Here is a 14,857-nt window from a genome sequence, read left to right on the forward strand (position 1 = left end):
CAGGAATATTTTTTCCATGTAATAATGAGTTGAGAAGTGGTTCGTAAAATATTATAGTTTTGAAAATGTCAGCCTACTAGTTTTAATCCCAATGACTTGTTTGGCGTAAACCTTAGCTAATAAAGGCTTCAGAGGCTGTGTAAATAGTTTTATATCCCTGAGTATCTCTAAAGACCTAAAATTTAAACTAAGGAATGTGGGGCACCCGGGTGGCTCAGTTGTTAAGCGTTTGCCTTCGGCTCAGGTCATGATCCCAGGGTCCTGGGATCAAGCCTCACATTGGGCTCCTGGCTCAGCCAGGAGCCTGCTTCTCCCTCTCCTGCTGCCCCTGCTTGTGTTCCCTCTCTCGCTGTCTCTTTCTCTGTGTCAAATTAAAAAAATAAATAAATAAAATAAAATAAGGAATGTATCCTGTCTTTCTAGCTTTGAATTATGAATACATAATGCCTATATTATACTGAAGAATGTTCAGAGTCTAATATGTTTTCCACCTGTGGGTAAGATACGAAAATCATATTGGAATTTAGTACTAAAATTACAATTACCATATGTTTAAAATGTCATTTGTTCTTTGTTCTCTGGTTGTGGTTTTGAGGGAAAAGGGGAGAAACCAAAGAAAAGTAAACTCGCCCCCTCCAAAAAATATTTAAAATTCAAAAAATCATTAATAGGCTTTTCCTGGAAGAAAGGGACATAGAACAATTTGTGTTTGAAAAAATGTTTATCCTCAGAACTAACAAAAGGGAATGCAGACTTAAATAACATTTTTGGCTATCAGATTTGCAAGATTTTCACTGCTAGTATTCTGTGGTAAGTGGACCAAAAAAATGGCGTTCTCATGTGGTAGAATAAGGTCACACCCTTCAGCAGGTTCTTAGGTTTAGCTAAGCATTCAGTGTCTCCTAACTGCCGTAAACCATGTCTGGTACCAGTTGCTCAGAAGGATCGAGAAGCCGGGAAAATCAATCAGCTGGAAGGGCAGCATTAGGGGTTGCTCTTCAGTGGGAGACTTCATGACACTCCCCATAGCTGCCCACACAGCCATCTGAAAGCTGTTTCCTTTGGTACCCCAGGTGACCGCTTAGGTGCTGAGAAGTGACGCTCCTCTTGGTGGGTACGGGAGCCTCCCTGCTATAGAGCCTCAGCCCCCTGGAGCCATGGTCTATTGTAACACCTTCCCATTGGGTTTCCCAGTTTCCTGCAAGGAGTGTGGGAGTTAGAAGAGTCACCAAACTTGGGAATACCTAAGCATATGATGCCTGCTAGATATTTATAATCCCTTCAAATCATTTATCAATGAGGGGTTATTTTTCTCCTCAGCAGTGATACTTACTAATATGGTTATCAGTGTACCTTTATCAGGTTCCTAGAGGAACAGAGCTAGAAATTGAAAAGTCAGATTCTTTCACAGAAGGGAACGGGGTTTTGTTAACCCTTTACTCACAAAGAATGAGTGTGATCTCTTTTTTAGAACACAATTTAACACTATATACTGAAAGCTTTGATTGTGCGTATATCCTTTCAATCCAGCAGTATTGTTTTTAGGGATTTATTGTAACAAATACGATGTATGCGCAAAGAGGTATCTGTATATAGGTAGGTTATCACGGTATTATTTGCGATGGGGAATAATTAGTGACCGTCTAAATGCAGCTGGTTAGGAAAAATACGCTATGTTCATATTATGAATACTCTGTGGGTTTATGGAATAAGTTTTTCCAGGAAAAAAGACATTAAAAGTCTTTATATCGAAATATTTAGTGTTTAACTTTGATGTTCTGCTGTGTAATTTTTATTTTAGCCACGAATCACTAATTTTTAACTTTGACCATATGTTACTTTTCTAAATGATTGTGTTTTACAGAAATGACCAATGAAGGTCACTTTAAATACATGCTTCTTAAATTAAATAATCATACATTTTAAGAGTTTAATACCATTTAAAAAGGCTTGATCTTGAATTCCTTTAATGAAATTTTATACATTTTATAATCTCCTCAGGTGTATCTCACCTCAGCATCTAAAGTGATGATCTCGAAATGTATCAAGCCAGTGAAATCATTCTCAGTTCATTTTCTCATATAAGTTATTGTATAATTTCTAACTTCTAATTAAAATCTCATAAACTAAAAACCTATCAAAATTGATAAAGTGAATACAGATTTTTTTTTTTTTTAGTTGGTCTATAGGATTACTCTTTGGGGCTGAGGAGGTTAAATCATTATGGAAAGAAACTGTGGTTCAGTGATTAAATAGGAAAAAGCCATATAACCACATATTTGCATATTTGGTAAAATTTAGATGCCAGCCCTCTGCTCTTTTTGTCAAGTTATGGGTAGGTTAGTGCATACCATCATTACGTCCTAAGGGGTTTTAAATACACAAAAAAACACACACACACACAATTTATTTTCCATCTTCCACTTAGTAGTATGCCCACATCGTGGTTTATCACCCCATCTGCTGACAGTCTTTCCATTCTGTTTGTTTCAGAAAATATAAAACAAATAGGTCCTCAAGGGGCATGTGGTACTTCAAGGAATATTGAAAAGGAAAATATAATTTGAGCTGTACTTTCAACAAAATAAGAATCATAGAAGGAGGATCCAAGGAAATGTTCATTGGATTTATTACTGCCTATTTTGTACTAATTGTGTTTCTTATTCTCCTTACAAATGGGTAGTAGAGAATTAGTTGACCCTATGGAAATGCCATGTACTGAAGAAGATTGGTCTTTGGGACTTAGCCTATGATTGTAGTTCCTGTCCATCAGGGACTGTTACCTCAGGACTCAGTTTCTCCACCTAAGAAATGAATGGATTAGATGAGATAATCTCTTAGGTCTTTCTCAACTAAAAAAGCCCTTAGGACTTAAGTAATTCTTAATGCTAAGATTTATGATGATAAAACTTCTGAACTGATAATTTTATGTTCTGTCTTTCAGTTTATACCTGTTCAAACTAGGAATAGCACCCCAGATCCAGGATTTGTTGGGAAAAGTAGACTTCACAGGTATTACTCTTTATTTTTACGTTGTCATTTTACTAAGAAATGTATCAATACTTGTCCTTTTGATAGCATCGATTCCTGTTTTTCCTCTATATTGATCAGAGGAGAAAACTTTATTATCTTGTTTGTATTCGACCACTTTTCCTTTCACCACATTTGTGAAATGAGAAATAGGCTGACTTCTTCCTAAGGTTCTTGTTTAGAAATGCCCCACCTTCTGGATGAAGACACTTTTTTCCCTTTTTTTTTTAAATAATGGCACTTTTAATATTCTTTTCTGTTTTTTGTTTTTTAGAGAGAGTGCACACTCGTTGGGGAGGGGCCGAGGGAGAAGGAGAAAGAGAATCTTAAGCAGGCTCCACGCCTAGCGTGGAGCCCAATGCAGGGCTTGATCTCACAATCTGAGCCAAAATCAAGACTCGGTCACTTAACCGACTAAGCCACCCAGATGCCCCCTTTAATATTCTTTATTCAGAAAAATAAGCCTCGGATTTCTGGGAGAGAGACCGTGGGATGATGACATTTCTTGATGTAAATATATTCATTCCTGTTTCCATCTCTGTGTCTTTCTTTGATATTATTTGTTGTTGTTCTTTTTCAGAGGAAGAAATTAGTAATATGAGAAAGGAACTTGAGAAATATGGAATACAAATGCCATCTTTCAGCAAAATAGGTGGGATTCTGGCTAATGAACTGTCAGTGGATGAAGCTGCTTGTGAGTCTATTTAAAATCAGAGCTTACTATTGACATGAGACTTACCTATACCTTATTTCTTGATTTTGGTTAAAAGAAGGAATATTTAGAAGATACTTTCAGCCCCCTTTTGAAGTTTTTATTGTATGTATTGTAGATGGTTAAGTTGAGCATATGAGAATATAACCATGTAATTGATTTATTAGACTTTAAACATCTACATGTGCAATGGGAATAAGAGTTTTCAGAAATACCTTTATTCAAAATATTTCTTTGCCGTTTGTGTGTCATCAGATTTTAGTGGTAGAGTATATTGCTATATTATCCTTAAGTGTTGCAGGTTACATTGCCAGTATCATTTGGAAACAAACTGGTACTTTAACAATGTCCACATACCCCTTCAGCCCTCAGGGGTTGACATAGGGCTTGGTTCATTTTAGCCATTCATAAATTCATAGGGATGACATGGCAGATGCTGAGACAGGACCCGAGCGAGATGGGCAAGTGGAGAGGTTGTCAGAGGGGTGCTCTGTGAAGTGTCTAGGGTGTCTTATTTGGCCTTTTTAACTCGAAGCCAGAGAAGAAAGTAAAACTGCTTACATTCATGCAGTGTCCCTGCAACTGTCCATGTTGTCTTTGGCTCATGAAAATCCTTTTTTTCCCTCTTCCCAGTGCACGCTGCAGTTATAGCCATTAATGAAGCTATTGAAAAAGGAATAGCGGAACAAACCATTAAAACATTAAGAAACCCAAATGCAGTTTTAACTTTAGTAGATGACGGTCTCGCACAGGAATACCAGAAGGAACTCTGGGAAGCCAAGAAAAGGAAAGAGGAAAATGCAAGACTGAAGGTATGTAATTAGATTCTCAGTAACACGGCTCTGAGTGGCTAGTTTGAAAAAGCCTTGAGGTTACAAGCGATCATTTTCGATCACCTGGCAGTGGTCTCTACAGTGGTCTGTACAGCTGTAAGCAGTTGGTTTGCCTGGAATGTGAAGGGCAAAGCAGACCGTGCACTACAGAAAGAAAGGAGGCTTCCTTTTCTGCTGATTCTTGCAGGCTACAAGGATTGAAGGTCATGTCGTAGACTTATTACTTACCCGGGAAGTGTGGAAGTAATGGCTCAAGATCTTGCCTTGTTCGGCATCACCTGTAGACCTTGTATTAGCTGGGTCACCTGTAGATTTATTGATAGAGGTTCATGATTTGGTGTGGTAAAGCTGAGAGCTGGTGTTTTGAATTCACTCTCACATTTTGCCTTCCCATCTCTGCAAGGCAGCCTGACCCTGACTTGATACTTCTGCCTTCCCTCTAGTGTTACTGAGGACTTTGTTGACGTACAGAGCTTCCACTTCCTGGCCAGCTTTCTCCTCCTTAAGCTCCTGCCATGTCAGCCTCAGCTCCGTTAGCAAAACTTCCCACTTGATCTTACTGCCTTCTCTGACCTGGTGGCTTCTGCCTGCATGTGGCACGCTTGCCCACCCTGCCCGCCTGCCTCAGTGTTGGCTGCTCGGCTGCCAAGGTTCTCCTCTGCATCTCTCAGTGTCTTCTCTCCCTCCTGCCTCTGCCTACAGGGATTTTGTAAGGCCTGACCTGCAGTCACTTCGGTCTCTGTTCCTCCTCAGACAAGCTCATCCACTTGCTGAGGAAATCAGCTGTCAGCTTGATACCAGGCCCCTCGAATGCTCCTCCAGATGACTTCATCTCTCTGTCCCATGCACCTTGCCCCTCATCACCTAGGAAGAGTGTTCATCTCTACCCTGCCCTTCTCACACACGTGCCTCTCGCTGACCTGCCTCTGGAATGACTGCTACGATGTTTTAGAACTCTGCCCACGCCCCCCCCCCCCCACTCCTGTATTCTATCCGTCACTGCATTCTATTGCCTCTTCTTGCCAGGCTTACATCTGTCCCACACCTTCTAGTCTCACCACTCTGGCCCCAGCCCTGCCTCCCAACCGTGCCTCAGTGTTCTTGCACAGCTTCCTTACAGGTGGCCGTGCTTCCTCCCATCCTGCAAGCCAATCCCTCTCAGAGCTAGAGATTGCAAAATTATTTAATCTTTAGCTACAGATCAGATGTCAGCCCCCACAAAGCTCCCTGGGTTCCCTACTGCCTACCGAGTTAAGTATAGGCCCTTCGCTTGGCTTTAAGAAGCCTCCAGAATGCCCACCCAACCTCCCCATCATTCTGGCTAACCCCGAACACACGCTCTATGCTGTAGCCCAGCGTGCCAAGCTGTCTCACCTTTGTGACCAAATCCTGTGGTCTACATCCTGCTCCCTGCTCTGCCCTTAACATCGCTCTGTTCCTCCAAGCCCTCCTCAATTGTTTTCTCTTTTTCAAGTGTTGTTTTCCAACTAAATATGTACTTCTCCTCTAAAATGTATTCTCTTCTATGTATAGCTGTTATTTATGGTGTCAGTTTTATTAGACTGAATCAAATGAAATTGCCAACATTCCACTGACTTCAGTCTACCAAAAAATGGCAGTATGGTCAAGTGGTCCAACATGCTGTTTGCCACGTTAGACAGGCCTTTTCAGAGAGTCACTGGGGCTGCTGTTTGTCTTTGCCAGGCCTATCTAACCCTAGTTCCCTGCACAGAGCGAGCACTCTTCAATGCTTATATTGAATTCAAATGAATATAAGTAAACGGTTTTTCTCACTCTTTGCATTTTGCTTTTGAATACCGAGCTTTGGACATATTTTATTTAACCTCAGGAATCAGTGAAGACTTTGTTTTGTAGAATAACTGTATTTCAGAAGAAGAAAGAGATGCCTATGAAGAACTGCTGACCCAAGCAGAAATCCAAGGCAACATCAATAAAGTCAACAGTAAGTAGTGGATTGCATGAAGGAAATGGCTACTGCTAAAACACACAAATTCTCCTCGTCAGAATCTCACCAAGACTCTCAGCTGGTATCCTTGTAACACTGTCTTATGTGATGAAAATTCCACTCAGTGTCAGTGTTGTTCTTAATTATGGTGCATGGTCTGGCAGTTTCCCATGGAAATTTTAGGTGATCTTGCTCCACTGCCCATGCAAAGTATCTCAGAGTATCTTGAAGCTAGTTTAGCTCTCCCTTCCTGTTTTATCATAGGTATAGTGTATGTCATATTTTGAACCTATCCCTTATTGGGCTAACAGGGAAGGCTATCTAGTAAAAGATTATGACTTAAGGATTATCATTTCTTGCCCATGATTATGTGTCAGTGTTTGGAATTGAAAAGGTATTGTTGACACCTCTGCTCTTTATTACTTCCCAGTCATTAGTCTGCAGTTTGTAAGAATTGTTTTCTTACAGCGTGTAGAGTTTTTTTTGGCAAGTCAATGAGACTGGATAGGCAATGACATTGCATGGTGACGGGTTTGAATCCTATGTCAGAAAACTCAGGTAATTAAAATGAGCATATGCAAGTTCAGAGACATTAATCTCCTTATTAGTCTCTTCTCCCCTCTAATAAAATTTGGTTTCACTTGAAGCAGTAAGGAATTCTACCTGACATTTATTTCCCCTTGGGCAACCTAAAGAGCCCCTATATACACAAAAAACAAATACGTGAAAGATCATTTAGCCCATTAATAAAGCATGTGAACCATCTGCCAAAGTTAAACTTGGGAGTATCCACTAATTACAACACTCCTAAACTTTCTCTTTGATTCAACCTCATAGATGAGCTTTGAATGTTCTTAACACCTTCAAAGAAACTATAGATTTTACCATAAAGTTTGCTCCCAAGTCACGGTAGAGACCTATCGAAAGGGTTCAAACAGTAATTAAGGAGGCCCAGAGAAAATTGATGTAAACATCTAGGAGTTAACAACTAAGTAGGTTTGAGAATTTCCCTCACACACAAAACTGCTGAGAGCCCCCGGTAACTCTTTTTAAGGGAACACCTTAACACTGTAGAATGCATGTTCCTCTTCTTTTATTCTTATTTAATTTCGAACCTGTTGGTGATGATACATGAAACACAATTTTAAGTTTCTCTTTCTGCTCTGTTTGAAAGATGAGAATTTCATTATGCTTGACAGAAATGAATCGCAGGAAGAAATTAATATTCCCAGCAAGACAGCTGAGGTCTATAAACTCAGTGAAGAAGTGATTCCATAGCCATCTGCCTGCCATCCTTTATTTTTGAAAAGTTTATAACCACTAAAACAGGTTTCTTATTTATTTTAAATAAAAGGCCTTGTATAAATGTTTTAATACTTACTGACATAATTTCCTGACCACAAATTTAATGCCACGTTGCTTATACATTTTTAAATAAAAGGTATAAGATGATTTGCACTAATGCATAACCAGCTTAAATTATGAAGGGCATTGCCGTGTTTGATGGCTTTAAATGTGTAGAACATGATGATTCTGAAGTTTTTTTATCTCTCCCCATCTGAAAATTTATAGTCAAGCGGAACTAAGAAGAGTCTTGAAAAACCCCTAAAGTATATTTTAATCAGTGACATGACAATAAGACAACTCTATGCTTTAAAATATATGAGTATAGCTACTTGACAAGCTTTTTCTCAACCCTGTAGGTTATTATACTAAAATGTTAAGGTGTCTACGTTCATAATAGCCAGAGAAGTGATGTAAGTGACAGTTTTGACAGCAATGTCACCGGATCTGTCAGCGGAAGCTTCAGCTTTGTCTGACCTGCAGTCATTTAACTTTGGGTTTGGCCCATGCATTCCATTCATTACAAGACATATTCTGTTAAGACCAGGGCTGGAAGTTTGGTTAAATGCACAGTATAAAAGAGTGGGACAGCTCACTTTATTTTTTTTAGAAGAAATGGTTCATAAAGAATGTCTTAAGGGTATGATTTCTGGTACTCTTTTACCATCCAGTGGTGCAAACTCACAAAATGGAGTTTTCAGAGGGGAAGCAGGATCCTATCCAGAATAATGACAGACACAGCTGAGAGGCCGTGGGTGACACTCACAGAATAGCAGGGGCCACGCGTGTCCACTGACCTTCCTTTCTGGGATTTTTTTTGTTGGCTGCATCAATTCTTATAACAGAAAAAATAGGTTTAGGTTCTTAGAGTCCTTTAGAAGAAGTTTAAGTTTTTGGTGGGTGTAACTAAGAAGATTGCATTGGCTGGAAGTATTTCCTGCTATTGAATGATGTGTCTCAGGAGAAAGGTTATGGAGGGTAGCTCCTTGTGAATGAGTTACAGAAGGTGAATTGTCATCTGTTCAAATGGTTAGAGTAATCTTAGCTGCAATCTAGTCATGTATTAGGGAGACAGACTAACCCTTGAAAAGCTCTAGAAATCTATGGGTCTGTGTTATTTCTGCTATCCTGAAACCTCCTTTTTTTTTTTTTTTTTTTTTTTTAAGATTTTATCTATCTGTTTAGAGAGCATGAGTGGGGTGGAGGCAGAGGGAAAGGGAGGGAGAGAGAATCCCAAGTAGGCTCCCTACCCAGAGCACAGAGCCCGACATGGGACTCGATCCCACGACCCTGAGATCATGACCTGAGCCAAAATCAAGAGCGGGACACTTAACTGACTGAACCCCCAGGCGCCCCTGAAACCTTCTTTATGGGGCAGAATGGTGCTGTTTCTGTCCAGTTTGCCGTTGCCTGGTGGCACAGTTGCCCGCTCATTCTCCCAGTTCATCAGCAATTCTCTTCGGTTTTCTGAAAACTATGAGGAATCTCCTGTTTCAGGCACTCTTGGTTTGGTTATTAAAATTCAGATCTTGGGGGGCGCCTGGGTGGCTCAGTCGGTTAAGCGTCTGCCTTCGGCTCAGGTCGTGATCCTGGAGTCCTGGGATCGAGCCCCGCCTCAGGCTCCCTGCTTAGTGGGGAAGTCTGCCTCTCCCTCTCCATCTGCCTCTCTCCCCTGCTCATGCGCTCTCTCTCTCTCTCTCAAATAAGTAAATAAATAAAATCCTAAAAAATAAATAAATAAAATAAAATAAAATTCAGATCTTGGGCAACCCTCTGGGGTCCCCTCCCTCTTTGGGAGCTTTGTACTCTATCACTCAATAAACTTTACTATCTGTCAGTAAACTTTACTACTGGTCAATAAACCTTGCTTTGTTGCCAGAAGGAAGGAAGGAAGGAAAGAAAGAAAGAGAGAGAGAGAGAAAGAAAGAAAAAGAGAGAGAGAGAGAGAGAAAGAGAGAGAGAGAGAGAAAGAAAGAAAGAAAGAAAGAAAGAAAGAAAGAAAGAAAGGAAGGAAGAAAATTAAAATAAAATAAGATTTTTAAGGTCTTCATAATCTGAACATTGCAGCTGGTGGAGATCTCATGGAACTTATGATCCAATCAGATAATGTAAGCCGACACATTTCTGTGATCAAGGTTTTTGGGTTTTTTTTAAGGTGAATTGATACTGGCACAGACTTACTTAATCATAGAAATTTTGGTTATAATATTTTTAAAAAACACCTCTGAAATTATTTTTTCTTAAAATCACACTTCACAGAACACAAGAGGTGAGAGGGAATGTTCTGAGAAAAATAACATCAGGGGGGCACCTGGGTGGCTCAGTCCGTTAAGCATCTGACTTCAGCTCAGGTCGTGATCTCAGGGTCCTGGGATCGAGCCCCGCATCGGGCTCCCTGCTCGGCGGGGAGTCTGTTTCTCCCTCTCTCTCTGCACCCCCCACTCATGTTCTCTCTGTCTCTTTCTTTCGACTAAATAAATAAAATCTTCAAAAAAAAGGAAAAGAAAAATCCCATGGAATCAAGCAGCACTGTCTCCCAGTGCTAACTGTGGGTTTCCATTGGTGCTGCTTCCGAGGGAGGATACAGCAGTGGGGAAAGGCTGGCTTTGGGTGTTGACATAGCTTCAGTGCCCTTGCAAAGGCAGTACTAATACACAAGGAGTATTCAAGAACAATGCCTATGGGACCTCTATGGCCCAGCTCTAAACACTGTGGGGTTCCCCAAGGTGTGAAATCCTCAGGGACTAGAACAGTGGAAGAGATGAGACCAGAGCCGATCCTGACGGGCAAGGTTTTGTAGGGAAGTCATGCTAGACAAGAGTGATCTTCTAACTCCAGCTCTGTCAATGCTGAAGTCCTTTTAGGGACTTTCTGCAAGGACTGGCCTGACTTCCAGTTACTGAGCTACCATCTTCAAGTCTTGGCCTGCCCTCCAGCTGCAGCTTTTGAGAGTTCATGGAAAGGGACTGCCTAGATTCTAATCCTTGGAAAGATGGGCTGGTTGGGTCAAGCAGCATGGAAACAGCGGACACTCTGACGGAATGTGACACCCCCAACCCCCACTCAGGGCTGGCTGCCGTAGACCACATCAATGCTGTCATTCGGGAAGGTGACCCCGAGAATACACTGCTTGCACTGAAGAGACCGGAGGCCCAGCTGCCCACTGTTTATCCCTTTGCTGCTGTGATGTATCAGAATGAACTTTTCAACCTCCAGAAACAGAATGCCATGGTAAGTCTGAGGACACTCCAGCTACAAAGCTGTTAATTCTGAGTCGAAGCCATGAGGAAGGCTCTTTAGGAAAGGTGAACGGGGCGCAGAGTCTTTAACTTGTACCAATCCCTGTTCCCCTGGCCTCCCTGTTCCAGGTCCACCGACTGCCTTCCTCTTTAACTCCCGCTTTTCTTCTCCATAAAGAGTCTGCCTAGTTAGGAAATGCAGGCAGCAGTCTACACAAATACACGTTGAAAACAAGTTGCTCTTATTCTCTTAGTCTCTGATTTTTGAAGCACTTTGAATAATTTTTTAATTGTACTGAAATTTTTTAAAAAATATATCATGTTTTTTGATATAGAATAATTAGCTGCGAGTCTGCATTTCTAGAAATGAAGAACATTAGCACCATGACTTTAACTTTTGCAAATTGAATGCTGCTTGATATGCTTATGGTATTAAGTAGTAATATATAAGGTTACAGTAATTAAAACCATGTGTACTAGTACAGGATTAACCCAAACAGTGGAATAGAATAAAAAGTACTGGAAGCAGAGCCAAGAATTGAATATATGAGAACGCTAGTATTTCAAAAAGGTGGAGAAGAGAATGAAATCCTTACGAGTGTTTAGCCATTTGAAAAAGAAAACATGACCTCACTACGCATATCAGAATAAATTCCCAACATAAAAAGTTAAATGTAAAAAGTAACTTAAAAAATTGAAGTTCTAAGGAAATGTAGAAGAACATTGGATCTTAAAAATCAGAAACAGCACTGTTCCACAAAAAAAAGGGAGGGGCGGAGGCCAAAAGCATGAACAGCCAAATCACAAGGATCAGCATATACAATGACAGACACACACACACAAATGTTCAAACTCAACCAGAAGTAAATGTAAATTAAGATACAGTTGTTTTGGGAAATCGGATTGGTAGCACTGAGAGATCTAACGTCGTGTAGGCATAAATTTGGGGCAGGAGGCATCTCCTCCATGGCCGATGGAAGAATGAATGGGACACCCTTTCTGGAAGGCTGGTCTCAGTTAAGTGTATGCAGGTCTTTTACCCATTATCCTGACAATTACATTGCTAGGAAAAGAGCTTAAAGAATATGAATCAAAAAGTTGTATTCACAGGGATTGTTTCACAGCATGTTCTGTAATACTGAGAAGCAAGAAACAAACCACATGTTTAACAACAGGTTGCACATGCTAATATCAAGTGGAGAAAATGAGATTAAAACGTCATTATCTAGAGGGTTTTTTGTACTATGAAAATTCTGTTTAAAAAAACCTCTATAAATGTTTGTATGAATTAAAAATAAATAAATGGATATACACTAAAGGGCTTGGGTGGGAGGATTTGTTTTCTTATTGCATACCAAGACTTCTTGTTTTCTAAATAGAAAGATACTGTTTTGTAATAAAAGAAAAATAGGTCATGTTCTGAAATTGCGCTTAAGTTCTTTCATTGATAGTTTCTCCTGTACCACCAGCTTTGAAGCCCAAGGCTACTCACACTCTAGCCCAGCCATTCATCCCTAACTGGTCAATGGTCAGCCTATGGTTGTCCAGTCCCACTGCTTCTTTATTTTCCCTTATCCTTGCTGCTGAATACCACGTTAGATATTTGTGGACAATTACTGGAAGGGGTATAGGAGTTGAATCTCAAAATGTTTCCATCCTGCTCTTTTACTTGTAATTTTATACCTCCTTTATGTGTTAAACTTGTAGTTAATATAAGAAACTTGGACAAAATTTGCTTACATGCTCCCTATAATAACCCCTTCTTCCCATTTGCTTTGGAAGGTAAAATTATGCCTTGTTACTCTAAAATCCACTGCTGTGGGATACCTGTGGAGATCCAGAGAGCTATAATGCATTTTAATATAAATATTACATTTTATATATTAAATACAGAAAATATCCTAAATGTAAATCCTGTTTTTTCTATTAATTTTCTGCTCCCTCTGTGTTCCTTCAATATAATGGAAGAAATAACCCTTTTGAAGTTGAACCAAATCAGTATAAAATGGTTAAATGGAAGAGAACATTGAAGGGGGAAGCTGTTCGAAAGTCTCAGGATGTGGTTTTCTAAATTTTATTTGACTGTAGTTGACACACAATGTTACATTACTTTCAGGTATACAAGATAGCCACTTGGCAAGGTTATACTGTATGCTATGCTCACCACAAGTGTAGCTACCATGAGATGTATTTTTTAAGCCAAATCCAGAATTATAAATCATACTTGCTTTATTCTAAGATTGACTTCACATTTCTTCAAATATCCAGACTTAATAGTATGTTTTAAAATTTCTACCCAATTATTGGGGCATCTGGGTGGCTCAGTCAGTTGAGCATCTGACTTGTGATTTCTGCTCAGGTCATGATCTCTGGGTTGTGAGATCGAGCCCCAAGTTGTAGGGCTCCATGCTCATCGGAAAGTCTGCTTGGAGATTGTCTCCCTCTGCCCCTGCCCCCACTCACTCACTCTCGCTCTAAAATAAATCTTTAAAAAATTGTAGAAAATAACATTTCTACCCAGTTATTAAAAAGTGACTCAGATTAACTTTTTTGGCACTAGAATTGATATTCTTAGCATAATGAGTTTGGTTTACTTTTCTGGGGTTATAACTTGTAGGTAAAACTCTCCCCTCTTTGCCTTACCCTTACTTTAAACTGAAAATCACTACCGAAAATCTTAGCCTCACACTCTCAGACAGAGACAGGCTTGTCTAATCCTTCACTTAATTATTTGGTAAGTCTGAGCCTGTAAGCAGCTAATAGAATGGGTGGTGGGAATCAGCTAGGGCAATGCAGATGTTTGAGGAATCAGAACCTCTGGTTGTCATTAATTCTGTCCCTTAAATGATCAGCTAAGAAAAACCCAGAACCTGCTCACTTGTTCTTTAAAGCCAATGAAAAACAGGTGGCCACTGAGCCTTCTTTCTCCTGGTTTCTCAAAATCTTTAAGTTTTCTTTGTTCTTTGAAATACGCGTTCTAAAACCCACCACATACCTGAGACTTGTAATTTGGGAAACTTGTATTGCACATATTTTCCAGCAGAACTACTTGGCCCATGAGGAGCTCTTGATTGCAGTGGAAATGCTGTCTGCTGTTGCTTTACTCAACCAGGCCTTGGAAAACAGTGATCTCGTTTCTGTGCAGAACCAACTCACAAGCCCAACAATAGGCCTCAACAATCTGGATGAATCGTATGTAGAACGGTAAGGGAACATCTTCCAAGACTCCCTTTAATACAGAAAGGTGTGTTTGGCAGATCTTGCAAATTAAAGATTTGCTCCTTGCTGAAGAAATCCATAGATCTGTACTTGATTCCTCAAAAACTAGTCTACTTCAACAGTCCTAATATGAATCCTTTTTTACAGTATTTCTTTTAGGGGGAGAAAGAATCTAAAAATGACCATGTTGTGGCAATTACTGACTGACTTTGTAGTTACCAAAGATGATGTGATAGGCTAAAAATAAAAATGAAAACATACCTTCCTGGGGTGCCTGGACGGCTCAGTCGTTAAGCGGCTGCCTTCAGCTCAGGTCATGATCCCAGGGTCCTGGGATCGAGCCCCGCATCGGGCTCCCTGCTCTGTGGGAAGCCTGCTTCTCCCTCTCCCCCTGCTTGTGTTCCCTCTCTTGCTGTGTCTCTCTCTCTCTGTCAAATACATAAATAAAAATCTTTAAAAAAAAGAAAACATACCTTCCCTTGGGCTTTTTTTTTTTTTTTTTTTTGGAGACCAC

The 14,857-nt window shown here is 40.2% G+C and overlaps 1 protein-coding gene across 4 annotated transcripts in view; it reads left to right on the plus strand.

Annotated features, from left to right (window-relative positions):
* The window catches only part of IQGAP2 (IQ motif containing GTPase activating protein 2), a 289,473-nt gene that overhangs the window by 163,610 nt on the left and 111,006 nt on the right, over positions 1-14,857 (plus strand). For 3 of the 4 annotated variants that reach the window (XM_045896728.3, XM_045896719.3, XM_064596257.1), the window contains 6 exons: positions 2,945-3,012; positions 3,611-3,724; positions 4,376-4,554; positions 6,451-6,538; positions 10,953-11,116; positions 14,165-14,328. In XM_045896728.3, coding sequence (XP_045752684.1) covers positions 2,945-3,012; positions 3,611-3,724; positions 4,376-4,554; positions 6,451-6,538; positions 10,953-11,116; positions 14,165-14,328 — 777 coding nt within the window. The remainder of the gene's footprint in view (positions 1-2,944; positions 3,013-3,610; positions 3,725-4,375; positions 4,555-6,450; positions 6,539-10,952; positions 11,117-14,164; positions 14,329-14,857) is intronic. The other variant, XM_045896738.3, reaches the window with a different exon arrangement.

The sequence above is a fragment of the Mirounga angustirostris genome, unplaced genomic scaffold, assembly GCF_029215605.1.
Source record: "Mirounga angustirostris isolate CCGP_5_RB_7025 unplaced genomic scaffold, mMirAng1.0.hap1 SCAF_7, whole genome shotgun sequence".
Taxonomy (NCBI): domain Eukaryota; kingdom Metazoa; phylum Chordata; class Mammalia; order Carnivora; family Phocidae; genus Mirounga; species Mirounga angustirostris.